The sequence below is a fragment of the Amblyraja radiata genome, unplaced genomic scaffold (genome assembly GCF_010909765.2).
Source record: "Amblyraja radiata isolate CabotCenter1 unplaced genomic scaffold, sAmbRad1.1.pri scaffold_405_ctg1, whole genome shotgun sequence".
NCBI lineage: Eukaryota > Metazoa > Chordata > Chondrichthyes > Rajiformes > Rajidae > Amblyraja > Amblyraja radiata.
In genome coordinates, this window is record NW_022630520.1 from 91,612 (window position 1) to 118,210 (window position 26,599).

The window sequence follows — 26,599 nt, forward strand, 5'->3', positions numbered from 1 at the left end:
CCCACAGCCCCTCCCCCCACAGCCCCTCCCCCACACAACCCTCTCCTACAGCCCCACAGCCCCTCCACCACACAGCCCCTCCCCCACACACCCCTCCCCCACACAGCCCCTCCCCCTCCACCACACAGCCCCTCCCCCACACACCCCTCCCCCACACGGCCCCGCCCCCACACAGCCACTCCCCCACACAGCCCCTCCCCCTCCCCCACACAGCCCCTCCCCCACACAGCCCCTCCCCCACACAGCCCTCCCCTACAGCCCACAGCCCCTCTGCCACAGCCCCTCTGCCACAGCTCCGCCCCCACACAGCCCCGCCCCCACAGTCCCTCCCACACACCCACACAGCCCCTCCCACACACCCCCTCTCCTGTTTACCCCCTTCTCCATTTAGCCCCTCCCCCACAGCCCCTCCCCCACAGCCCCGCCTTACAGCCCCACACCCCCTCCCTCACACAGCCCCTCCCCCTCACAGCCCCTCCCCCTCACGGCCCCGCTCCCACACGGCCCCGCTCCCACACGGCCCCGCTCCCACACGGCCCCGCTCCCACACGGCCCCGCTCCCACACGGCCCCGCTCCCACACGGCCCCGCTCCCACACGGCCCCGCTCCCACACAGCCCCTCCCCCACAGCCCCTCCCCCACAGCCCCGCCTTACAGCCCCACACCCCTCCCTCACACAGCCCCTCCCCCCCACAGCCCCTCCCCCTCACGGCCCCGCTCCCACACAGCCCCTCCCCCCACATCCCCTCCCCCACACAGCCCCTCCCCCCACATCCCCTCCCCCTCCCCCACACAACCCTCTCCTACAGCCCCACCCCCACAGCCCCTCCCCACAGAGCCCCTCCCCCACACAGCCCCTCCCCCACACGCCCCCACTCCCACAGCCCCTCCCCCACACAGCCCCTCCCCCACAGCCCCTCCCCACACAGCCCCTCCCCACACAGCCCCTCCCCCACACGGCCCCGCCCCCACAGCCCCTCCCACACACACCCCCACAGCCCCTCCCCCACACGGCCCCGCCCCCACACACAGCCCCGCCCCCACGCAGCCCTCCCCCCCCCCCACGCAGCCCCTCCTCCACAGCGCCGCCCCCACACACAGCACCGCCCCCACGCAGCCCCGCCCCCACGCAGCCCCTCCCCCACCGCCCCGCCCCCACCGCCCCGCCCCCACACAGCCCCTCCCCCACAGCGCCGCCCGCGGCCGGCGGGGCCGGGAACAGGCGGTTCTGACGGTTGAGGAGCGTGGGGGCGGGGCGTGTGGAGGGGGCGGGGCGGGGCGTGGGGAGGGGGAGGGGGAGCGGGTGCGGAGCGCCGCCCTGCGGTTGCCTTGACAACGGCGTCCGGCTGAGCGGCCGGGGTGAGCCTGAGGCCTGAGCCAGTGCCAGTGAGCCTGAGGCCAGGCCGGGTCAGGCTCGGCTCGGCTCGGCTCGCTTCAGCCAGTGAGCTTGAGGCCAGGCCGGAGCCGGCCGGCAGCATGTGGATTCACATCTTCCTCCTACTCACTTTCATCATTCAGGGTAAGGAACTGCGACTGACATTTACAGCGGGGTCAGAATGAGGATCTGTGCCAACGTGTGAAAGCCAAGGTGACCCCCCACCCCCAGCCTGACCCCAACCTGACCCCAGCTGACCCCAGCCTCCAGCCTGACCCCAGCCTCCAGCCTGACCCCAGCCTCCAGCCTGACCCCAGCCTCCAGCCTGACCCCAACCTGACCCCAGCCTCCAGCCTGACCCCAACCTGACCCCAGCCTCCAGCCTGACCCAAGCCTCCAGCCTGACCCCAGCCTCCAGCCTGACCCCAGCTGACCCCAGCCTCCAGCATGACCCCAGCCTCCAGCATGACCCCAGCCTCCAGCCTGACCCCAGCCTCCAGCCTGACCCCAGCCTCCAGCCTGACCCCAGCCTCCAGCCTGACCCCAGCCTCCAGCCTGACCCCAGCCTCCAGCATGACCCCAGCCTCCAGCGTGACCCCAGCCTGACACCAGCTTACCCCAGCCTGACACCAGCTGACCCCAGCCTCCAGCCTGACCCCAGCTGACCTCAGCCTGACTCCAGCTGACCCCAGCCTCCAGCCTGACCCCAGCTGCATGTCCAGCTCAGGCTTTCGCTCCCACAGGTACTTCAATCTCCACCCTCAGCATTGTGGTTCCTCTGCCAGGACACATTGGTCCAATGTATTGGTCCCTCTTATTTATGCAGTTCTCTCATAATCACTCTACCCCAAGAAGGTTAGTTTATTAGATTTGAACACATCTGGAGTATTGTGTAGAGTTTTGGTCTCCTAATTTGAGGAAGGACATCCTTGTGATTGAGGCAGTGCAGCGTAGGTTCATGAGGTTGATCCCTGGGATGGCGGGACTGTCATATGAGGAAAGATTGAAAAGACTAGGCTTGTATTCACTGGAGTTTAGAAGGATGAGGGGGTCTTATAGAAACATATAAAATTATATAAGGCTGCACAAGCCAGATGCAAGAAAAATGGTCCCAATGTTGGGCTAGTCCAGAACCAGGGGCCACAGTCTTAGAATAAAGGGGAGGTAATTTAAGACTGAGGTGAGAAAAAACGTTTTCACCCAGAGAGTTGTGAATTTATGGAATTCCCTGCCACAGAGGGCAGTGGAGGCCAAATCACTGGATGGATTTAAGAGAGAGTTAGATAGAGCTCTAGGGGCAAGTGGAATCAAGGGATATGGGGAGAGGGCAGGCATGGGTTATTGATAGGGGATGATCAGCCATGATCACAATGAATGGCGGTGCTGGCTCGAAGGGCCGAATGGCCTCCTCCTGCACCTATTTTCTATGTTTCTATGTTTATCCAATCGTTTCATCAATGTAGTTTTCCTTTCCTTGGCAACATATCCTTTTCAACTTGACAACATCTCTCCTGTAACATGGTGCTCAGAACTGAACACAATTCTCTAAATCCAGCCTCATGTGTAGCAAAGAACTGCAGATGCTGGTTTAAATCAAAGGTAGGAACAAAATGCTGGAGTAACTCGGCGGGACAGGCAGCAACTCTGGAGAGAAGGAATGGGTGAAGTTTTGGTTCGAGACCTTTCTGACTGATGAAGGCCATTGTGCCAAAAGCCTTTTGAAGGCCCTATCTACCTGTGACGCCAACTTAAGGAACTATGTATCTGCACTCCTAGGTCCCTCTGCTCTACAACACTCCCCATTCACTTACCATTGCGTAGGTCCTGCAAACTTGCTAATCTTGCCATGTATGTTCTCATCCAAATCATTGATATAGATGACAAATAGTAATGGGCCCACCTCTGAACCCTGAGACACACCACTAGTCACAGGCCTCCAGTCCAAGAAGCAACGTTCCACCATCACTCTCTGCTTCCTTTCATAGACACAAAATGCTGGAGTAATTCAGCGGGACAGTCAGCATTTCTGGAGAGAAGGAATGGGTGACGTTTCGGGTCAAGACCCTTCTTCAGACTCTGAAGACTGAAGAAGGGTCTCGACCTGAAATGTCACTCATTCATTCTCTCCAGAGATGCTGCCTGTCCCACTGAGTTACTCCAGCATTGTTTGTCTATCTTCAGTTTAAACCAGCAACTGCAGTTCCTTCTTACACTTTCTATCCATTCAGTTATCTCTCCTTGTATCCCATGCGACCTAACCTTCCAGAGCAACCTATCATGTGGAACCTTTGTCGAATACTTTGCTGAAGTCCATATATATAACATCTAACGCTCTGCCCTCATCAACCTCATCAATCAGCCCTATCTATCTAAATGCATGTGCATCCTAATCCTCAGAATATGCTCTAGTAACTTTCCAATGACAGATGTTAAGCTCACTGGCCCATAGTTTCCAGCCTTTTCCCTGCAGCCCTTCATGAATAGAGGCACAACATTTGCCACCTCCAGTCTTCCAGCACCTCTCAATAATTTTCAGTTAAAATGGCATATTTTTTGTAAAGGTGCCTAGAATTGTATATTACACTAAATCTATCTAGTTTGCATAGAGTGATCTTCCTAGTTTTCTATTCTATTCCTTAACTAATGAACAAAAGCATTATTTTTACTCTGGAATTATCCTATATGTCTCTCCATGACATTGTTGCTGCTGTTGCTCAATGTCACTCAATATTGTTTAATTTAGTATGTATCCCCATGCTGCATTACTCTTTCCTAAATGAAATACCTAATTTCTTTAGATTAAATTCAAGGGTGTTTTATTGTCATATGTCACAGATAGAACAATGAAATTCTTGCTTGCAGCAGCACAACAGAATATGTAAACATAGTACAATTTGCGACTTTTCTTACCAATTGATCGGAATATCAATTATTTCCTGTCGACAAGTTTGCTTTTTCACCTGTCAAATTTTGTATTTTCTGCAAACATCTTTATGGAGACCGGTATATTATTGTAAAACAACAAAGAACCAAGTACAGTATCTTTAATAACTGCTTAATAGTAGCCAGACAATCACATCAACACCCATCAGCTATCTCCTTCGTTCCATAGATGCTGCTGCACCCGCTGAGTTTCTCCAGCATTTTTATGGACCCATCAGCTACTAGTTGTTCTTAGTGTTTTACTCGTGAGGTGTTGCACTTTGGGTGGTCAAATGTAAGGGGGGAGTATACAGTTAATGGCAGGACCCTTAACAGTATTATGGTACAGAAGGATCTTAGGGTTCAAGTCCAAAGCTGTCTGAAAGTGGAACCAAGTAGATAGAGTGGGAAAGAAGGCATCTGGTATGCTTACCTTTGTCACTCAGGCATAGAGTATAAGATGTTAGGAAGAAATGTTGCAGCTTTATAAAACTTTAATTGGATTGTATTACTTTACTAAGCACAAGCTTACCCAACCTCTCCCTATAGCTCAGGCCCTCAAGTCCAGGCAATATCCTCATAAATCTTCTCTGCACTTTTTCCAGCTTACCAACATCTTTCCTTTAGCAGGGTGACCAAAACTGAACACAATACTCCAAATGCGGGCTCGCAAACGTCTTGTGAAACTGCAATATAACATCCCAATATCTATAGTCAATATCCTGACTGATGAGCAATGTGCTGAAAGTTTTCTTGACCACCTTTTCTACCTCTGATGCCACTTTCAAGGAGTTGTGCACCTAGACTCCTAGATCCCTCTACTCTACAACAGTCCCTAGAGCCCTGCCATTCACTGTGAAGGTCCTGCCCTGGTTTGACCTCAAAATGTAACACCTCACACTTATCTGCGTTAAGCTTCATTAACCATTCCTCAGCCCACTTGCCCAACTGATCAAGATCTTGCTGTAATTTTTGATAACCATCTTCGCTATCTAAAATACCACTCACTTCAGTGTTATCTGCAAACTTGCCTTGCAAATTCTCATCCAAATCATTCCCCGAATTGATCACTGAAGCACAAAATGTCTGTGGCGAGTGAAGACACAAAGATCTTTGTCAAGGCTCCCGCAATCTCCTCTCCTGCTTCTCTCCTACAATTTAACTGCAAAAAAATAGCCACAAAATTATTCTAACATGGTCGTGGGCAGGTGTTGATGCTTAGCTTCCTAAAATTAATCACATATATGTTAGAGTAAAACAGCCAGCATATTTACCCATGTTGTCAATGAACAATTGTTGGTAATTCTGTACAAATTTGTTCTTAAATCCTTTGTGAACCAAACTGATATTCTTGCCAATTTACTAAAACTCTCATCAATTTGTGTCTTACAGCTTGTACACAAAATTCAACACAAGTAAGGAAATATATTTTTGCAACTGTATTTGACTCTATTTTATTAACTGGAAATATCAAAGAAGTTAAAAACAACCAAATTATCCAGTGGTCATTTATTGACCGTTTACAGAAGTCATTAATGTTATTTCATTCGGTTGGTGTGGATTCGCCATCTTTATCTCCATATTATCAACACCGATGCAAATACTACGCCTCAAATGGGACCCTGGAGCTGCAACGTTTGGAGATTGCTGATAGTGGTATTTATCAACTCACTGTGGATCACTTTTATGAAAACGCACCAGGCAAGCTGTACATTTACTCTCTGTACCTAGATGTTGAAGGTATGTGCTCTTGCTTTGCTAAATTAGATTACGTCAGGAGTTGATAAATCATAAGATCATAATTGATAGGGGCTGAATTAGGCCATTCGGCCAATCTAGTCTACTCTGCCATTCAATCATGGGTGATCTATCCCTCCTAACCCCATTCTCCTGTCTTTTCCCCAGAATCCCTGACACCCTGTTGTCCGTGGAATTCTCTGCCTCAGAGGGTGGTGGAGGCAGGTTTTCTGGATGCTTTCAAGAGAGAGCTAGATAGTGGTCTTAAAAATAGCAGAGTCAGGGGAAATGGGGAGAAGGCAGGAACGGGGTACTGAATGGGGATGATCAGCCATGATCACATTGAATGGCGGTGCGGGCTCGAAGGGCCGAATGGCCTACTCCTGCACATATTGTCTATTGTCTATTGACACCCGACACCCGTACTAATCAAGAATCTATCTATCTCTATCCGTTAAAAATATCAATTGATGGCCTCCACGTCTTTCTGTAGCAAAGAATTCCACAGATTCACCACCCTCTGACTAAAGAAATTCCTCATCTCCTTCCGAAAGGAACGTCCTTAATTCTGAGGCTATGACGTCTAGCCCTAGACACTCCCACTAGTGGAAATAACCTCCCCACATCCACTCTATCCAAGCTATTCACGATTCTGTACGTTTCAATGAGGCCCCCCCGCCCTTATGCTTCTAAACTAAACAGGCCCAGTGCCTTCACACGCTCATCATATATTAACCCTGTGGCGCCATCTTGTTGCTGAGCCAATTTGGTGTCGAACCTTCGTTTGTCGAGCTCGAGATCTCATGTGAACTGGCGTGATCTGGGCCGACCAATCAACGCCGACTTGAGGGGTCAGGTGATGGGGTGTAGCAAACAACTTCACTTGGCAGCCGTCGCTTTTGTACCAATATTTAAACGCTTGTTTAGATGTGAAATTAGTGTTTGTACAACACGCGAACCTCTTCAGTGGTGACCCCCAACGATTCAAAACGGCCTCTTTTGGATTTCATCATACCTGGAGGAGACAACCCAGGTCAGCAGAACACAGTTTCACTCAAACTGCGCACCTTCTGGACATCACAGCCCCAGGTGTGGTTTGTACAGACCGAAGCCCAATTCCCCATCCGCCAAATCACTGCCGACGTCACCAAGTACTACACCAAGTACAAAAAAAAAAGGCAAGATGGCGCCTGCCTGCGGCGACTTTTGCAGAGCACCAGAACATAAAAGGTTTAAATACAACTTCCATCAGCTCACCTGGATCAGGAAAACAGCAGAAATTGGTGCCGTTTCGGACAAGCTGCTTGAGCACCTCAAGGCTCTTGCGATTTCGCGATCTCCCACAGCTGCGGGAGCCCCGGACTTTAAACTTTCCCACACTGGCTGTGAAACTCCCGACCCGATGGAGGAACGCCGGTACGGTACCTGGAAACTCCGGGACGAGACTGTCTCCGTGGTCCGTCTTAAGCCGGCACACTTGGACATTGACCGACCAGTGCAGGTGGCACAACCCTGCCGCAGAGGGCGTCCATCATCGCGACCAAATCCGCCCTCAACTCAACCAGCTGCAATCCCCAACACAGGAGACACGCACACAAGATCAGGCCACCTCACGCGACATCTTAACCGCATCCAATATTCCGGTTCTGGGGGGGGGAGGGGGTCATGTGGCACCATCTTGTGGCCAAGTCACTTTGGTCTCGAACCGTCGTTTGTCGAGCTCGATATCTCGCGTGAACTGCCGTGATCTGGGCCGACCAATCAACGCCAATTTGAGTGGTCAGGTGACTGGCAGGTTCACTTGGCAGCCATCGCTTTTGTTTGTTGATTTTAGCTTTGCATTCAACACCATTGTGCCAGAGCTACTACACTCCAAGTTGACTGTGCCTGAACCCCTCTGTCAGTGCACCACCAACTTCCTGACAGACAGGAAGCAGCATGTGAGGCTGGAAAAGCACATCTCCGACTTGCAGACCCTCAGGATAGGAGCACCGCAAGGCTGCGTACTCTCTCCTCTCCTTTACTCTCTCTACGCCAATGACTGCACCTCCACAGACTCCTCTGTCAAGTTTCTCAAGTTTGCGGACGACACAACCCTGATTGCACTGATCCAGGATGGGGAGGAATCTGCCTGCAGACAGGAAGTGACACAGCTGGCGTCCTGGTGCCTTCGTAACAACCTGGAGCTCAGTGGAATCGATAGTAGGCTTTAGGAGAGCTCCCCCTCCCCTCCCCCCACTCACCATCAACAACACCACAGTCACATCTGTGGAGTATTTTAAGTTCCTTGGAACCATCATCTCCAAGGACCAGAAATGGGGGGGCTACCATCGACTCCACAGTAAAAAAGGCAGAGGATGTACTTCCTGCGGTAGCTGAAGAAGCACAATCTGCCACAGGCAATGATGGTCCAATTCTACACTGCCATCGTAGGCTCAGCTCCCAAGCACGACATCCGGAGGCTGCAACGAATCGTCCGATCAGCAGAGAAGATTATTGGCTGCAACCTTTCCCCCATTGACGAATTTTACACTGCAAGGGCCAGGAAGTGAGTGGGTAAGATCATCTCTGACCCCTCTCACTCTGGCCACAAACTCTTTGAAGAACTTCCCTCTGGAAGGCGACTCCGGACTGTCAAAGCTGCCACAGCCAGACATAAAAACTTTTTTTCCACGATTAGTAGCTCTACTCAAGAACCAAAAGTCTGTAGCCTCCTTTTGCTCTGATATTTTATTTCATTCACATGTTTAAACTATAATGTCATATTATTAATGTTTAATGTTTTATGTGTCATTCTTAATTGTTACTGTATGTCGTGTTGTCACTTGCAAGCGGAGCACCAAATTCCTTGGATGTGAATAAACTTATTCATTCATATTAAACTGTGCGTTTAAATATTAAATGAGTGTTTGTACAACACGCAAACCTCTTCAACCCACTCATTCCTGGGATTATCCTTGTAAACCTCCTCTGGACTCTCTCCAGAGCCAGCACATCCTCAGGTATGGTGCCCAAAATGGCTCACAATATTCCAAATGTGGCCTGACCAGCGCCTTATAGAAACATAGAAACATAGAAATTAGGTGCAGGAGTAGGCCATTCGGCCCTTCAAGCCTGCACCGCCATTCAATATGATCATGGCTGATCATCCGACTCAGTATCCCGTACCTGCCTTCTCTCCATACCCTCTGATCCCCTTAGCCATAAGGGCCACATCTAACTCCCTCTTAAATGTAGCCAATGAACTGGCCTCGACTACCCTCTGTGGCAGAGAGTTCCAGAGATTCACCACTCTGTGTGAAAAAAGTTCTTCTCATCTCGGTTTTAAAGGATTTCCCCCTTATCCTTAAGCGGTGAACCCTTGTCCTGGACTTCCCCAACATCGGGAACAATCTTCCTGCATCTAGCCTGTCCAACCCCTTAAGAATTTTGTAAGTTTCTATAAGATCCCCTCTCAATCTCCTAAATTCTAGAGAGTATAAACCAAGTCTATCCAGTCTTTCTTCATAAGACAGTCCTGACATCCCAGGAATCAGTCTGGTGAACCTTCTCTGCACTCCCTCTATGGCAATAATGTCCTTCCTCAGATTTGGAGACCAAAACTGTACGCAATACTCCAGGTGTGGTCTCACCAAGACCCTGTACAACTGCAGTAGAACCTCCCTGCTCCTATACTCAAATCCTTTTGCTATGAAAGCTAACATACCATTCGCTTTCTTCACTGCCTGCTGCACCTGCATGCCTACTTTCAATGACTGGTGTACCATGACACCCAGGTCTCGTTGCATCATTTAGATAATAGTCTGCTTTCCTGTTTTTGCCACCAAAATGGATAACCTCACATTTATCCACATTATACTGCATCTGCCAAACATTTGCCCACTCACCCAGCCTATCCAAGTCACCTTGCAGTCTCCTAGCATCCTCCTCACAGCTAACACTGCCCCCCAGCTTAGTGTCATCCGCAAACTTGGAGATATTGCCTTCAATTCCCTCATCCAGATCATTAATATATATTGTAAATAGCTGGGGTCCCAGCACTGAGCCTTGTGGTACCCCACTAGTCACTGCCTGCCATTGTGAAAAGGACCCGTTTACTCCTACTCTTTGCTTCCTGTTTGCCAGCCAGTTCTCTATCCACATCAATACTGAACCCCCAATGCCGTGTGCTTTAAGTTTGTATACTAATCTCTTATGTGGGACCTTGTTGAAAGCCTTCTGAAAGTCCAGATACACCACATCCACTGGTTTTCCCCTATCCACGCTACTAGTTACATACTCGAAAAATTCTATAAGATTCGTCAGACATGATTTACCTTTCGTAAATCCATGCTGACTTTGTCCAATGATTCCACCACTTTCCTATTGTGCTGCTATCCCATCTTTAATAATTGACTCTAGCAGTTTCCCCACTACCGATGTTAGACTAACTGGTCTGTAATTCCCCGTTTTCTCTCTCCCTCCCTTCTTAAAAAGTGGGGTTACGTTTGCTACCCGCCAATCCTCAGGAACTACTCCAGAATCTAAAGAGTTTTGAAAGATTATTACTAATGCATCCAACCTGTTTCTGGAGCTACTTCCTTAGGTACTCTGGGATGCAGCCTATCTGGCCCTGGGGATTTATCGGCCTTTAATCCATTCAATTTACCCAACACCACTTCCCGACTAACCTGGATTTCGTTCAATTCCTCCAACTCCTTTGACCCGCGGTCCCCTGCTATTTCCGGCAGATTATTTATGTCTTCCTTAGTGAAGACGGAACCAAAGTAGTTATTCAATTGGTCTGCCATATCCTTGTTCCCCATGATCAACTCACCTGTTTCTGACTGCAAGGGACCTACATTTGTTTTAACTAATCTCTTTCTTTTCACATATCTATAAAAACATTTGCAGTCAGTTTATAGAGCCTTAGCATTATATCCCGCTTGAAATAAATGCTAGCAATGCGTTTGCTTTCTTTACTACCGATTTGACTTACAGATTAGCTTTTTGGGGATCCTGCACCAGCACTCATAAATTCCTTTGCATCTCCGATTTCTGGATTCTCTCCCCACTTAGAAAATAGTTACGCATTTATTTCTACTACCAAAATGCATAAATCCACACTTTGCTACACTATATTCCATCTGCCACTTCTCTGCCCACTCTCCCAACCTGTTCAAGTCTTCCTGCATAGTCCCTGCTTTCTCTACACTACCTGCCCCTCCACCTATTTTCCTATCATATGCAAACGGCCACAAAGACTTCAATCCCCTCATCCAAATCATTAATATACAACTTCAAGAGTAGCGGCCCCAGCACCGACCCCTGCGTAATTCCGCTAGTCACTGGCAACCAACCAGAATAATCACCCTTTATTGCCACCCTTTGTCTTCTGCCATCTAGCCAACCTGCTATCCATGCTAGTATCTGCCCTTTCATACCATGGGCTTTCATCTTCCTTAGCAACCTCACGTGTGGCACCTTATTAAAGGCTTTTAGAACATCTACTGACGATAGACACAAAATGCTGGAGTAACTCAGCGGGACAGGCAGCATCTCTGGAGAGAAGGAATGGGTGACGTTTCGAGTTGAGACCCCCTTCTGCCTTTGTCTGCCTGCTACTTATTTCTTCAAAGAATTCCGGCAGATTTGTCAGGGAAAACCTCCCCTTCACAAATCCATGCTGACTTTTGCCTATTTTATCATGAACCAATTACTCGTTGACCTTCCCTCTGGAAGGCGACTCCGGACTGTCAAAGCCGCCACAGCCAGACATAAAAACAGTTTTTTTCACGAGCAGTGGCTCTACTCAACAGCTAAAAGTCTGTAGCCTACTTTTGCTCTGTTATTTTATTTCATTCTTCACATGTTTAAATGATAATGTTTTATTTTTAGTTGTCTACTGTATATTATGTTGTTACAAACGAGCAAAGAACCGAGGCAAATTCCTTGTATGTATACATACTTGGCTAATAAAAAATAAAAAATTCAATCCTTTATAATGGATACTGATCGAGTGTTTTGAGGAGGTGACAGAGGTGATCAATGAGAATAGGATGTTGAATGTTGTCAACATGTATTTTAGTAAGACATGATTAAGTCCCTCATGGTAGGCTGATCCAGAAGATTAAGATGCATGAGATTTGCAGTGACCTGGTCGTATTGATTCAGAACTGGCGTACTGATCAAAGACAAAGCGTTGTGGTGGAAGGACAATATTCAAGCTGGATGTCTGTGACCAGTGGAGATCCATAGGGATCTGTGCTGGGACTTCTGCTGTTTGTGATATATATCCTATCCATTAAAATGTATTTTGTGTATCTTGTTGCTTTTTATTGGTATGACTGTATGGCAAATCAAATTCCTCATATGTTGCAAAACATACTTGGCTAATAAAGTATGATTATGATTATGAAAATATAAAAACATTTGAAGAGTTGCATGGATATGAAATGTTTGGAGGGATATGGGCCAAATGCAGGAAATGGGACCAGCCCATCTAGATGGGCATCTTGATTAGCATGGATGAGTTTGGCCGAAAAGCTTTTTGGTGACTCTACAATTACTAAAAAATAGGGAAAACTAGAGAGAGAAAACTAGAAACTAGAGGGAACAAACATATGTCATATTTTGAATTGAATAATATTATGGGAGCTTGATCAAACAAGTGTCCATAAGTCAGGTATTTGTAAACCTGAGACAGCCTGTACTATTTTTGAGTTCAGAACAATGACACATGAACTCATTGAAAGTGGATGACAAGGTTATTGCAAAGTTATTCTTTTCCCTGTCTAGAATATCAAGTACCAGGAAATTGGTCATTCAGGATAGGGTGAAAAGAAACTTATTGGCTTTGAAGATAGTAAAGCTTTGAATTCTCCACCCAGGAGAGCTCTGGAGCCCCAGTTGCTGAGTTTATTCACGGCAGAAATTGATCATTTTTGGGTACAAGTACATAAGCTGAGAAGATTGAAACAGATTTGAATCATTGAGAGAAAATAACAATTATTTTACAGATAAATGTAATCATAATGTTTTAGAATGATCAAATTGTTAAAACCAATTATATCTGCATCTGCTCTGTCAGAGGAATTCGCCAGTTCCACCTCTGGTCTTTTATAACCATATAACCATATAACAATTACAGCACGGAAACAGGCCATCTCGGCCCTACAAGTCCGTGCCGAACAATTTTTTTCCCTTAGTCCCACCTGCCTGCACTCATACCATAACCCTCCATTCCCTTCTCATCCATATGCCTATCCAATTTATTCTTAAATGATACCAACGAACCTGCCGCCACCACTTCCACTGGAAGCTCATTCCACACCACTACCACTCTCTGAGTAAAGAAGTTCCCCCTCATGTTACCCCTAAACTTATGTCCCTTAATTCTGAAGTCATGTCCTCTTGTTTGAATCTTCCCTATTCTCAAAGGGAAAAGCTTGATCACATCAACTCTGTCTATCCCTCTCATCATTTTAAAGACCTCTATCAAGTCCCCCCTTAACCTTCTGCGCTCCAGAGAATAAAGACCTAACTTATTCAACCTATCTCTGTAACTTAGTTGTTGAAACCCAGGCAACATTCTAGTAAATCTCCTCTGTACTCTCTCTATTTTGTTGACATCCTTCCTATAATTGGGCGACCAAAATTGTACACCATACTCCAGATTTGGTCTCACCAATGCCTTGTACAATTTTAACATTACATCCCAGCTTCTATACTCAATGCTCTGATTTATAAAGGCTAGCATACCAAAAGCTTTCTTTACCACCCTATCTATATGAGATTCCACCTTCAAGGAACTATGCACGGTTATTCCCAGATCCCTCTGTTCAACTGTATTCTTCAATTCCCTACCATTTATCATGTACGTCCTATTTTGATTTGTCCTGCCAAGGTGTAACACCTCACATTTATCAGCATTAAACTCCATCTGCCATCTTTCAGCCCATTTTTCCAAATGGCCTAAATCACTCTGTAGACTTTGGAAATCCTCTTCATTATCCACAACACCCCATATCTTGGTATCATCTGCATACTTACTAATCCAATTTACCACCCCTTCATCCAGATCATTGATGTACATGACAAACAACAAAGGACCCAACACAGATCCCTGAGGCACCCCACTAGTCACCTGCCTCCAACCCGACAAACAGCCATCCACCATTACCCTCTGGCTTCTCCCAGCCTTTCACATTCTCTTCACTGTAATTAGTTTATCCAACAGTTTTATTGCTTCAGATTCCAATATCTGCTCTCTGTGTCTCCATGCAGGATTTTGAAAATAATATGAATAGTTTTACTTATCAGAATTAAGTTAACAGAAAGAAGTTTAGGTTTATTGTTATCACATGTACTGAGGTACAGTGAAATGTTTTCTTTTTGTTCTGTCCAATCAGATCAGATAATACTATACATAAAATCAAGTCAAAACTCAAGTACAATATATAGAGAAAAGTGTAAGATGAAATGTGCAGAATATAGTTCTCAACATTGTAGCAAATTTGATGTACTTTGTTGCAGCAGATTTGCATGCTTATGTTGGAGATGGGTTATGACGGAGTTTTTGTGAGCAAGTTTCATTGAATGAGCCATTATCAAATTAGGTTACAATCTAAATGCTTTGGAACTATTTGGAAATGCTTTGGAACTCTAATGGAACTATTTCTCCCAACAGAAACGTTGTCCACACCCTTGATTATTCAAGAACCGGTCTACATAGCCAACAATGTTCAACTCAGCTGCATTGCGAAAAAGGGAAATCCATCGACAATCTTATGGCTGAAGGGAAATATACCAATAACTAATGGTTCACGGTATATCCTGAGAGATAACAACAGTACTCTGTCTATTAGCAGAGTGGACATGGACCACTGTGGCTTTTACACATGTGTAGCTGTTGACAGCACAAGCGAGCAAAATATAACCCACTTCCTCCTTATTGATGGTAGGTTTTAAAGCAGTTTCATCATATTGACAGATTATCAATTATTGACCATGTGACTAATATTTTTGTCACAGCAACATTTTGGAATATATTTCCATTTGCCAATCTTTTTACCTGTAATACATTGATGTCTTAAATACATTGTGTTCCTTTCATCGGTAGTTATTGGGTGGGTGATGAAATCAACTCTTTTATAAATTAATTCACAGATTATGGATTTCTCTGTCAAGTGTCTCGGTATGTCTTATGTGGGGGGTGGTGGGGGAAAAAGGGGAAAACCGTTTTTCTGTCACTTTCTCGACGGAGAGACTTTTTCCATTTCGCTTCTCCACCTCCCTCGCGGCCTAACAGCTTGGATTGGACTGGCCTTTCCCGGAGTTTGGCCCTGAGCTTCAGCAGCAGGCGCAGCATAGACTTTTCCATCGCGGAGCGGGGTGAACCCTTGCCGGGGGTCGCTAGAAAGGAGTGCTCCGATCGCTGGCCTGGTGACTTTGGCATCATGGGGCTGTGGTCTGCGGAGCTTCTAGCCGCGGGATTGGCGTGGACTTACCATCCGGAGCCTGGGATCCCTTGCCGGGGATCGGCGGAGAAGAGCTCCGACCGCCGGCCTGTGGCCTATAACATCCCGAAGCCGCGGTCTCCGGTAAAAAAGTGACCGATTCGGGCACTCCAAGCCGCAAAGTGTGTTCGACCGTCACGACCGCGGAGTTCCGACGAGAGGGCCTGTTACACACGGCTGTCCGTAGTGGCGACTACGGAGGGTTTCTGGCCCCGACCACGGATGAACAAAGGAGGGGGACTGACTGAACTTTGTTGCTTTCCACCACAGTGAAGAATGCTGTGGTGGATGTTTATGTTAAATTCTATTGTGTATTGTGTGTTCTTATTTCAATTGTATAGCTGCTGGCAAATTCATTTCACTGTACCTTAGTTGGTGCATGTGACGAATAAATTTGACTTTGACGTTGACGATTTCTAGGGCCACCTCCTTGAGTACTCTGGAATGCAGACCATCAGGCCCTGAGGATTTATCTGCCTTCAGTCCCAACAATTTACATAACACCATTTCCTGACATGTGGATTTCCTTCAGTGCCTCCCTCCCATGAGATCCCCAGTCCCCTAGTATTTGTAGAAGATCATTTGTGTCTTCCTTAGTGAAGACAGAATCAAAGTACTTGGTTAACAGGTCTGCCATTTCCTTGTTTTCCCATTATAAATTCACCTGTTTCTGACTGGACGGGACCTACACTTGTCTGCACTAATCTTTTCCTCTTCACATATCTATTGAAGCTTTTACACTCAGTTTTTAGATTTCCCGCAAGCTTTCTTTCATGCTCTAATTCCCCCCTGCTTAATTAACCCCTTTGTCCTCCTCTGTTGAATTCCAAATTTCCCCCAGTCCTCCAGTGTGCTGCTTCTTCTGGCCAATTTATATGCCTCTTCCTTGGATTTAACACAATCCCTAATTTCCCTCGTTAGCCACTGTTGAGCCGCCTTCCCTGTTTTATTTTTATGCCAAACAGGGATGAACATTTGTTGTAATTCATCCATGCAATCCTTAAATCTTTGCCATTGCATCTCCATCGTCAGCCCTTTAAGTATCATTTGTCAGTCTATCCCAGCCAATTCCAGTCACCTACAATCAAAGTTACCTTTCTTTAAATTCAAGACCCTTGTCTTTGAAGTAACTGTATCACTCTCCATCTCAATGCAGAATTCTACCATATTATGGTCACTGTTCCCCAGGGGCTTTGCACAACAAGATTGCTAACTAATCCTTCCTCATTGCACAATACCCAGGCTAGGATGGCCTGCCCTCTAGAGTGTTCCTCTACAATTTGGCTTAGAAAGCCATCCTGTATACACTCCGTGGAATCCTCCTCCTCAGTATTTTTACCAATTTGGTTAGGCAAATCCATATGTAAATTTAAGTCACCCATGATAACTGCTGTACTTTTGCTCCACGCATCCCTAATTTCCTGTTTGATGCTATCTATTCTTTATTCACTACTCACTACTCACTACTGCTTTTTTGATGGTATAGCTGCATTATGACTGTTTGACTCTTATACTCAATGCCCCGACCTATGAAAATAAGCATACGATATTCTTTCTTTACCACTCTATCTACCTCTGCTGCCACCTTCAGGGAGTATAATGGCAGTTTTTACAACATTCTCAAAATCCAATTTCGATAACCATTAATTATCGGAGATGAATTCAAGGTAACGCACTCACGACACACAAAAGGCAGCAAAGATGAATCTTTTTCCAGACGTCGTTTCTTGATTAATTAGTCGTTTATTGAAGTAATACAAAACAAAGAAGTAACTCATAACTTTCTGTTCTAAATCGCTGATCCATTCACATCATATAAATCACATAAAGGATTCATCTTATAAAGGTGTGTCGTCTCGTAACGTGTGTCGTGATCATGGTAGAAAACTATTTCCACTCATACTCCGACACCAAACTAAAACTTCTAATCTGCGAGTCTGCAGATCCACCCAGTCTCTTAAATCCAGCCAGTGACTTGGCCTCCACTGCCCTCTGTGGCAGGGAATTCCACAAATTCACAACTCTCTTGGTGAAAAAGTTTTTTCTCACCTCAGTCTTAAATGGCTTTCCGTTTATTCTAAGACTGTGGCCCCTAGTTCTGGACTCAACCTACGCTGCACTGCCTCAATCACAAGGATGTCCTTCCTCAAATTAGGAGACTAAAACTGGACACAATACTCCAGATGTGGCCTCACCAGAGCCCTATACAACTGCAAAAGAACCTTTTTACTCCTTTACTGAAATCCTCTTGTTATGAAGGCCAACATTCCATTAGTTTTCTTCACTGCCTGCTGCACCTGCACGCCAACTTTCAGTGACTGGTGTACAAGGACGCCCAAGTCTCGCTGCACCTCCCCCTTGCCTAATCTAACCCCATTGAGATAATAATCTGCACCCTTGTTTTTGCCTCCAAACTGGGTAACCTCCGAATAAGATTAAAGAATCAAATGTCTCCAATAAGGTAGATCGGAGGTCAGGGCCACTCTCCAGCTGATGAGAAGACGGTTCAGTTGCCTGATAGCAGCTGGGAAGAAACTGTCCCTGAATCTGTGAGATATGCATTTTCAAACTGCTGTACCTCTTGCCTGACAGGAAAGGGGAGAAGAGGGAGTGACTGGGGTGAGACTGGTCCTAGATTATGCTGCTGACCTTGCCGAGACAGTGTGAAGTGTAGATAGAGTCAATGGAAGGGAAGTTGATTTGCATGATGGTCTGGGCTATGGAGCTGTACCCAAACGATGCTGTGATGCATCCTGATAGTAAATTGCTTTCTACGGCGCATCTGTAGAAGTTTGTGAGGGTTGTTGGGGACATGCTGAACTTCCTAAACCTTCTAAGGGAGTAGAATTATTGGTGTGCTGGGCAAATAGCTGCTGATAATTATTCCTAAGAACGATACTTTCGGCGCTCTTAAGGTGTGTGTACTGCTTTGCTTCCTGAAATCAATTACAATTTCCTTGTCTTAACATTATTAACACAAACTAACTGCACTGGACCACTTGAACAATAAAAACATGTACATGAGGCATGGTAGGCCCCTCTCGGTCATGACTGACCATGGGTGATGCATCCTGGTCGGATACAAGCCTGGGCGATGTCATATGGAGGACAAGCTGTTGCCCATGCAGCACATCCCCCCTCTCCACGTCGCTGTTCGATCCAAAGGAACAGCAGTGCCGTTACAGTTTGGCACCAGGGCCATCACAGGAGCTGCCAGAGCGAGGTTGTAGACAATGACGAACTGCCTTATGGGCTCCGACTGGATTTTCTTGAGGTTTACTCCTAGAGCCTTGTCCATGACTGGATATGGTCATGTAGTGGAGGTTTTAAATCAGAGTTTTCCCTCTCCTAGATGGACTGCCTTCCCAGGCTGACGAGCCCCATCAGGCATACACACATATTAAAAGTAGTGTTAGTTTGTGATATTAGTTTGCATGTATATTGATTTTAAACAGTTCTGTTTACTACTATAGGTTGGAATTTAATTAAATTTAAGTAAATTTACTGCAGATCTCTGTTTCAGGAATTCAATTTCTCCACAAACGCATCCTTGTCACCTCTGTCGTTGCTTTTGTCAGTACATCGATGTCTCTTGCTGCGACTGTTTTCATCATCTTCTATTCGTTAAAGAAATACAAGGGTACTGTATACATTTTCTGTTCCTGTTCTTGATTACAAATTTACTACGTTTTTAAGATGTTCAATGAATCTGTTTTGATTTAATTTGTGTATCTATAGCTAATAAGTATCAAGATCGATCGACCATTGCCTTTATGGTCATTGAAATGAAGTCCTACGTATGTTTACTGATTTCTTCAATACTCTGCATCTTGGATTCGGGTAGGTCTTTATTCCAAAATATATTATATGTGTTTTTAAATTATTTCACATTTTATGAACATTACTGACAAAACCTATTTATTGCCCATGCATTAATGCTGTTAAGCCCTTGCGCTTAGTCGTTTACTCAGCCATTTCAGAGAACATTTACAAATTTATTGCAATGAGTCTGAGATTTGAATTCATTGCTCCCAATTACTAACCCAAGCCTTTGATTGCTAACCCAATAATTGGTAAATAATGGCATATGATATGCTGGCCTTCATCGCTAGGGACATTGAGCATAAGAGTAAGGAAGTCATGATGCAGCTATATAGGACGTTGATTAGGCTGCATTTGGAATACTGTGTATAGTTCTGGTCCCCCCATTACGGTAAAGATGTGAAGGCTTTGGAATGGATGTAGAGGAGGTTTATCAGAATGTTGTATGTATGAATGAATGAATGAATGAATGAATGAATGAATGAATGAATGAATGAATGAATGAATGAATGAATGAATGAATGAATGAATGAATGAATGAATGAATGAATGAATGAATGAATGAATGAATGAATGAATGAATGAATGAATGAATGAATGAATGAATGAATGAATGAATGAATGAATGAATGAGTTTATTGGCCAGGTATTCACAGGACTTTGCCTTAGTGCTCTGCCCGCAAGTGACAACATGACATACAGTGACAGTTAGGAATGACACATAAAACATTAATAATAATAATAATAATGAAAATACCTTTTATGTAGCAAATTTATTAAAATCTGTATCTGAAGTTGTGAACATTTCCTTTCATTGTGCTTTTTTTTTGTATCCAAGATATTTTTGTAGTATACAGAATAATCTCAGGGATTGTAGTTTTTCAACTGCTTGGAATGACTGGCTATATTGCCTTCCTTTACCTCCATCCTTTCAGGGAAGAACTAGCTTCGTTTCTAGTAAAAAAACGTAAGTTTAACCTTTACATTGCTGATCACTATATTTGATTCTAGGTCATTTATAATCACCGAAAATACTAGTCCACCCAGAAGTAACCATTGTGAAATCCGAGTGCTAACCGCCTCTCAGTCCACCTCAAGATATGTCGATGTGAGCAAGTCCTATCTGGCTGTGTTCGGCCCATATCCCTGACATGCTACGGTGCTGCTTTTGAGGCTGCTAAACAAGTTGAGAAACAATATATTAGAGGGAAGATGCTAGCATGGATAGAAGATTGACTGAATAGCAGCAGACAAAGAGTGGGAATAAAGAGGACTTTTTTCCTGTTGGCTGCCAGAGACTTGTGGTATTCCGCAGGGGTCGGTATTGGGTCTGCTACTTTTCACATTTTATATTAATGATTTTGATTATAGAATTGATAGTCTTGTGGCCAAGTTTGCCGATGATACAAAGATAGGTGGAGGGGCAGGTAGTGTTGAGGAAGCAGGGAATCTGCAGAAGGACTTGGACAAGTTAGGAGAGTGGGCAAAGAAGTGGCAGATGGAGCAAAGTGTAGCAAAGTGTGCGGTCATGCACTTTGGTAGGAGAAACAAAGGCATAGACTATTTTGTAAATGGGGCCAGGATTCAAAAATTAAAGGCGCAAATGAACTTTGGAGTACTGGTGCAGGATTCTCAAAAGGTTAATTTGCAAGGTGAATTAATAGTAACGAAGGCTAATGCAATATTAGCATTCATTTCGAGAGGACTAGAATATAAAAGCAGGGATGTAATGCTACGGCTTTATAAGGTGCTGGTCAGACCACATTTGAAGTATTGTGATCAGTTTTTGGCCCCATATCTGAGGAGGGATGTGCTGACGTTGTAGGGAGTCCAGATGAGGTTTCAAAGAATAATCCCGGGGATGATTGGGTTAACGTATGATGAGCGTTTGATGGTTCTGGGCCTGTACTTGCTGGAGTTTAGAAGGATGAAGGGGTCCTCATGAAAACTTACCAAATAATGAAAGGCATGGATAAAGTGCATGTGGAAAGGATGTTTCCACTCGTGTGAAAGTCTAGGACCAGAGGGCACAGCCTCAGAATAAAATAACGTGCCTTTAAATAGGAGATGAGGAGAAATGTCTTTAGCCGTGAGGGGGTGAATCTGTAGAATTCATTGCCACAGATGGTTGTGGAGGCTAAGGAATGCAGGTACATAGTTGCTTGAAGGTGGCGTCACAGGTAGATGGGGTGGTCAAAAAGGCTTTGGGCACATTGGCCTTTAGCAGTCAGAGTATTGAATATAGAAGTTGGGATGTCATGTTGTAGTTATGTGAGATAATGCTGAGGCCGAATGTAGAGTATTGTGTTCAGTTCCGGGGACCATGCTAGAGGAAAGATATTGTTAAATTGGAAAGGCTGCAGAGAAGATTTACAAGGATGTTTCTAGGACTCAAGGGTGAGCTATAGAGGGAGGTTGAGTAGGTAGGGACTGTATTCCCTGGGGCGCAGGAGGATAAGGGGAGAATTATAGAGGTGAATAAAATCATGAGAGGAATAGAACAGGTGGACGCACAGAGTCTCTGGCCCACAGTAGGTGAATCCAGAACCAAAGGGACATGGTACCATTAATTATCAGAGGGGACTGTGTGGAGAGGGTGGCGGATTTCCGCTTCCTGGGAATCCATATTGAGGAGGACCTGACGTGGAGCGTGAACACCTCTGCGCTGCTGAAAAAGGTCCAGCAGAGACTGCACTTCCTGAGGGTGCTCAGGAAGAATAACATCACTCAGAGACTGCTGCTGTCCTTTTATCGGTGCTCCATTGAGAGCCTCCTAACATACTGTGTATGCGTATGGTACACCAGCTGCACAGCGGCTCAGAGGAAAGCGCTCCAGAGGGCCATTGACAACGCCCAGAGGATTGTCGGATGCCCTCTCCTTACCTTGGAGGACTTACACAGTTCCCGCTGCATCAAAAAATCCCAGAGTATTATAAAGGACATTTCCCACCCCGGACACTCCCTGTTTGAACTGTTACCGTCAGGCAGACGGTACAGATCTACAAGGACAAGGACAAACAGACTTAAAAACAGTTTTTACCCCACTGCTATAAAGGCACTAAATGTAGCCGCCAAGGAACGCAGGGGCGATACATACATACATGAAATCGACAGAAGGATGTAGGGCTGGGTGTTTATGCGTGCTATTTTTAGTTGTTTATCTTTTTAAATATTTTACTTTGTATGTATCGTTAGCTTTTAGAAATGTTTGAATGGTGCACTGACTGGCTGACATTTTACAATTTCGTTGTACATGGTTCATGTTACAATGACAATAAAGAAACTATTCTATTCTATTCTTCTTGCCGTTGCACATCAGACAGGCCCCCTCACTGTCCATCTTCAAATCCTCCCTAAAAACATATTTTTATTCTTTGGCTTTCGACACTGGCTGAGGCATTGCTCCTGTTTTTAGTGCTTTTAATGTCTTTTAATTTTTAGTGTGTTTTTTATAGTCCTTCGTTTTACGGTTTTTAATGGTTTTTAATTGTTTGTAATAGCTTTTTGTTCATGATTTCTCATGTACAGCACTTTGTGGCAACTGTAGTTGTTTAAAGTGCTTTATAAATAAAGTTATTATTATTATTATTATAAGTTTAAGATATAACCATATAACCATATAACAATTACAGCACAGAAACAGGCCATTTCGACCCTTCTAGTCCGTGCCGAACAAGTATTCTCCCCTAGTCCCATATACCTGCACTCAGACCATAACCCTCCATTCCTTTCCCGTCCATATAACTATCCAATTTATTTTTAAATGATAAAAACGAACCTGCCTCCACCACCTTCACTGGAAGCTCATTCCACACAGCCACCACTCTCTGAGTAAAGAAGTCCCCCCTCATGTTACCCCTAAACTTCTGTCCCTTAATTCTCCAGTCATGTCCCCTTGTTTGAATCTTCCCTACTCTCAGTGGGAAAAGCTTATCCACGTCAACTCTGTCTATCCCTCTCATCATTTTAAAGACCTCTATCAAGTCCCCCCTTAACCTTGTGCGCTCCAAAGAATAAAGCCCTAACTTGTTCAACCTTTCTCTGTAACTTAGTTGCAGATGAAGGGTGAAAGATTTTATAGGAATCTGAGGAGTAACTTTATCACGCATAGGGTGTATGGAAAAAGCTGCCGGAGGAGATAGTTGAAACAGGGATAAAAGCGACGTTTAAGAAACATTTTGTACAGGCACATGGATAGGTTTAGAGGGATATGGGCCAAACATAGGCAAGTGGGACTTGGGACATGTTGGTCGGTGTGGACAAGTTTAGCTGAAGGTCCTGTTTCCACACTCAATGACGTTATTTACGTATAAGATCATTTACGTATAAGAAAGAAAGAAAATATCATTTGGGATTGTCCTTAATGCTATCTGCCAGAGCTATCTCCTGTCCTCTTTTCGCTCTTCTGATTTTTTTTTAGTTTGCTCCGCAGTTCCCGAAACTCCTCCAGGGATACACTTGACCCCAGCTGCTTATGCCTGCCCCATGTCTCTTTCTTACACTTGACCAGAGTCTCAATTTCCCAAGTCATCCAAGCTCTCTTACGCTCATCTGCCCTTTACTCCAACAAGAAAATATGCATGTCCTGGACTCTTGTCAGCATACTTTTAGGAACATCCCACTTTCCTGACGTTCATTTTCCTTCAAACAACCTACCCCAGTCAACTTGAGTGAGTTCCTGTCTCATACCCTCAAAGTTGGCCTTGTCCCAATTTAGCATTTTAACTCATAGGTCTGCTCTGTCTCTATTCATAACTATCTTAAACTATCTTGTCCCAAAAGGCTCCTCCATGAACACTTCATCCACTTGCCTCTCCTAATTTCCCAAGACTAGATCAAGTGTTTTGCTCTCTCGTGTGGGGCCCTCTATATATTTGGAGGAAACTCTACTGAACACATTTGGCAAATTCCACCCTGTGTAAATCTTTCACACTTTGAAATTCCCAGTCAATATTGGGAAAGTTAAAATCCCCTACTACGACAAGCATATTAGACCTGTAGCTGCCTCCATTCTCCTGGCATATTTGCTCTTCTAATTCATGTTGACTATTTGGGGGCCTGTAGAACACTCAATTGGCTAAATAGCCTAATTCTGCTCCTATGACACAAACCTATGACTAATGAACATGGGCATTTGCCTGCATTGTAGGCCTCAGCTGAAGGATTCACAGACCATGTTCTGGTCCCTCTGATCTACTGACAAGAAGCTCCCAAATTTCCACTCCTGTCATTTATCTATTTATTCATTTGCAACATTTCCATCTGGATCGAAATGTTAGACCTCGCTGCAGAAATTGCACTGCTGCCTGAATGCCAACACTAATTCTGAGTTTCAGTACACAGGGAAAGTCAACAACAGGTTGAATGAGAATGAATGTAGAACTGTTATGATGCTCGAGAAGATTATCCTAAGAACTGCAATCCTACCCTAAGACCTTAATCTTGATACTGTCATTAAAACAACATGGGTGACTCGCAGTGCTGCTCTCATGCCATGCCGTAGGAAAGTAATTTTTAGTAGCTATTTAAACAATACCCCTAAAATAACTTTAAAACACTGGTACTGTAGCATTTTTTCTGATGGCAGTAATTCCCAAAGTGATTTATAACCAATTAAGGATTTTTGATGCATAGTTGTAAAGCAGGAAACCAAACAATTTTGTTAACCCCCCCTCGAAACAAAACAGGATAAGTGCACTTCTTAGCAAACTGCCATGTGAACAGATAGACCTTTAGTTCATTATTTGACCCAAAAGTATGGCCCCTCTGACAGTGACAGCTTGGATTGTGGACTCGGGTTCCTTGAGTGGGCTAGAAGCCTTGTCCTTCTGGTTCCAAACCATGGCACACAAGTTATGCTGCACTGATAATCTTTTGTCTGCAAAATATCTCATGCTTCATCTGCACAGCTAGATGTAACAATTTTTTTAACTTTGGCACACTGACAGGTGAGCGTTACATTATACTAGGAAGTGGAATATTCAACGTAATAATTTCACCTCTACCAATTTACGAAGCATCTCTAAATGGTGAGTGTTACAACAAAACTTAGAATACATTCACAATATTTCTATTGTTGGTAATTTTAAAATGCGTGAGTGAATATTTGATTGAGAAGATGCAGTTTACAAAAATTATTTTCCATGAGAACTAGGTAGGATTATGACACGTTTGTCAAAATGTCCCACAGAATCCTTTGTTGATCTCTAATAAATGCTTGACAATACAGCTAAAAGGAAAATCATTAATATGTCCAAGATATACAGAAAATGCCAGAAATATGCAGCTGTTCAGGCAGCAACTGAAAAGAGGAAAGACTGTTATTGATGCCTTGGGTGTAAACCCTTCATCAGAATCGAAATCTCATTAATCAGCCCTTTCTCTTTTCTGCAGGTGCTAACTGGCCTGCGATTTCAGCATTTTTCTGCTTTCAGCCTTAGCCGTCCAATGGGTCTTAAAGTCAAGGCAGGGTGTGCGGCATTTTTCACACCAAGCACACAGAGTGCTGAAGCAGTAAGACATGGGCTTTTTCTTAACTTCCTGAAGTGCTTTTCCTGGTTGTGACCCCAATTCCTCCTGCAACTGTCTTTGGTAAGTCAGTCATTGACCACGAACACTGCAGCTTCAATTGCTGGAATTCTTTTCCTGCAAATGCTGCCTAATCTGCCATACATTTCCAACGTTTACTGTTTTTACTTCAGTTAGTTCTTCCTCCCATGCACCAGTTGATACTGGACAGTTTCAAGGAAGTTAGATAGGAAAATGGAAGGAGTCATACCAGCCCCCTCACCTCCCTATGACTAAGGGGAGATCAAGAGGGCCTTATCTTCACTCAAAACTTGATGTTCCACTGCCAGAAGCACAGCAATGCTCCTGTGATACCCATTGTTGAATGTTGCATCTCTCCTCATCCTGAGGTGTTTGGGGATAATATAAGAATTCCCAATAAGCACAATTGGATTTAAGAAATTGCCCGAATCACAATATAATGAAGTTTAATTAGAAACCTTGCTCACTTTCACATCTTTGCCTCAATCTCTGGACTGTGACAGAACATTCAACATTGAAGACATTGCTGTATATTTCAGTTTGACGGTATTATTTCTCCTCAAAGCAAAACATTGAAAGGTTAGAACATACTGCTCACCAGTTGTGTGAGACCATTAATAGTCAAGAAAGTAAAATTATGTTGATAAATCGCAAGGATCCATAGATCTTATAGAATCATATAGCATGGAAACAGGCT

The 26,599-nt window shown here is 44.9% G+C and overlaps 1 protein-coding gene across 5 annotated transcripts in view; it reads left to right on the top strand.

The window, feature by feature from the left end:
• The first annotated feature begins 1,345 nt into the window (after positions 1–1,345).
• Positions 1,346–26,599, top strand: part of LOC116969908 (hepatocyte cell adhesion molecule-like) — a 36,245-nt gene continuing 10,991 nt past the window's right edge. Inside the window, exons 1-8 of one of the 5 annotated variants that reach the window (XM_033016668.1) lie at positions 1,348–1,519; positions 5,690–6,037; positions 14,703–14,972; positions 19,055–19,171; positions 19,270–19,371; positions 20,192–20,320; positions 25,302–25,382; positions 25,747–25,944. In XM_033016668.1, the coding sequence (XP_032872559.1) occupies positions 1,477–1,519; positions 5,690–6,037; positions 14,703–14,972; positions 19,055–19,171; positions 19,270–19,371; positions 20,192–20,320; positions 25,302–25,382; positions 25,747–25,793 (1,137 nt within the window). In that variant the 5' untranslated portion in view covers positions 1,348–1,476 and the 3' untranslated portion in view covers positions 25,794–25,944. Of the gene's footprint in view, positions 1,520–5,689; positions 6,038–14,702; positions 14,973–19,054; positions 19,172–19,269; positions 19,372–20,191; positions 20,321–25,301; positions 25,383–25,746; positions 25,945–26,599 lie in introns of all 5 variants that reach the window. The other 4 variants (XM_033016664.1, XM_033016665.1, XM_033016667.1 and 1 more) reach the window with 4 other exon arrangements.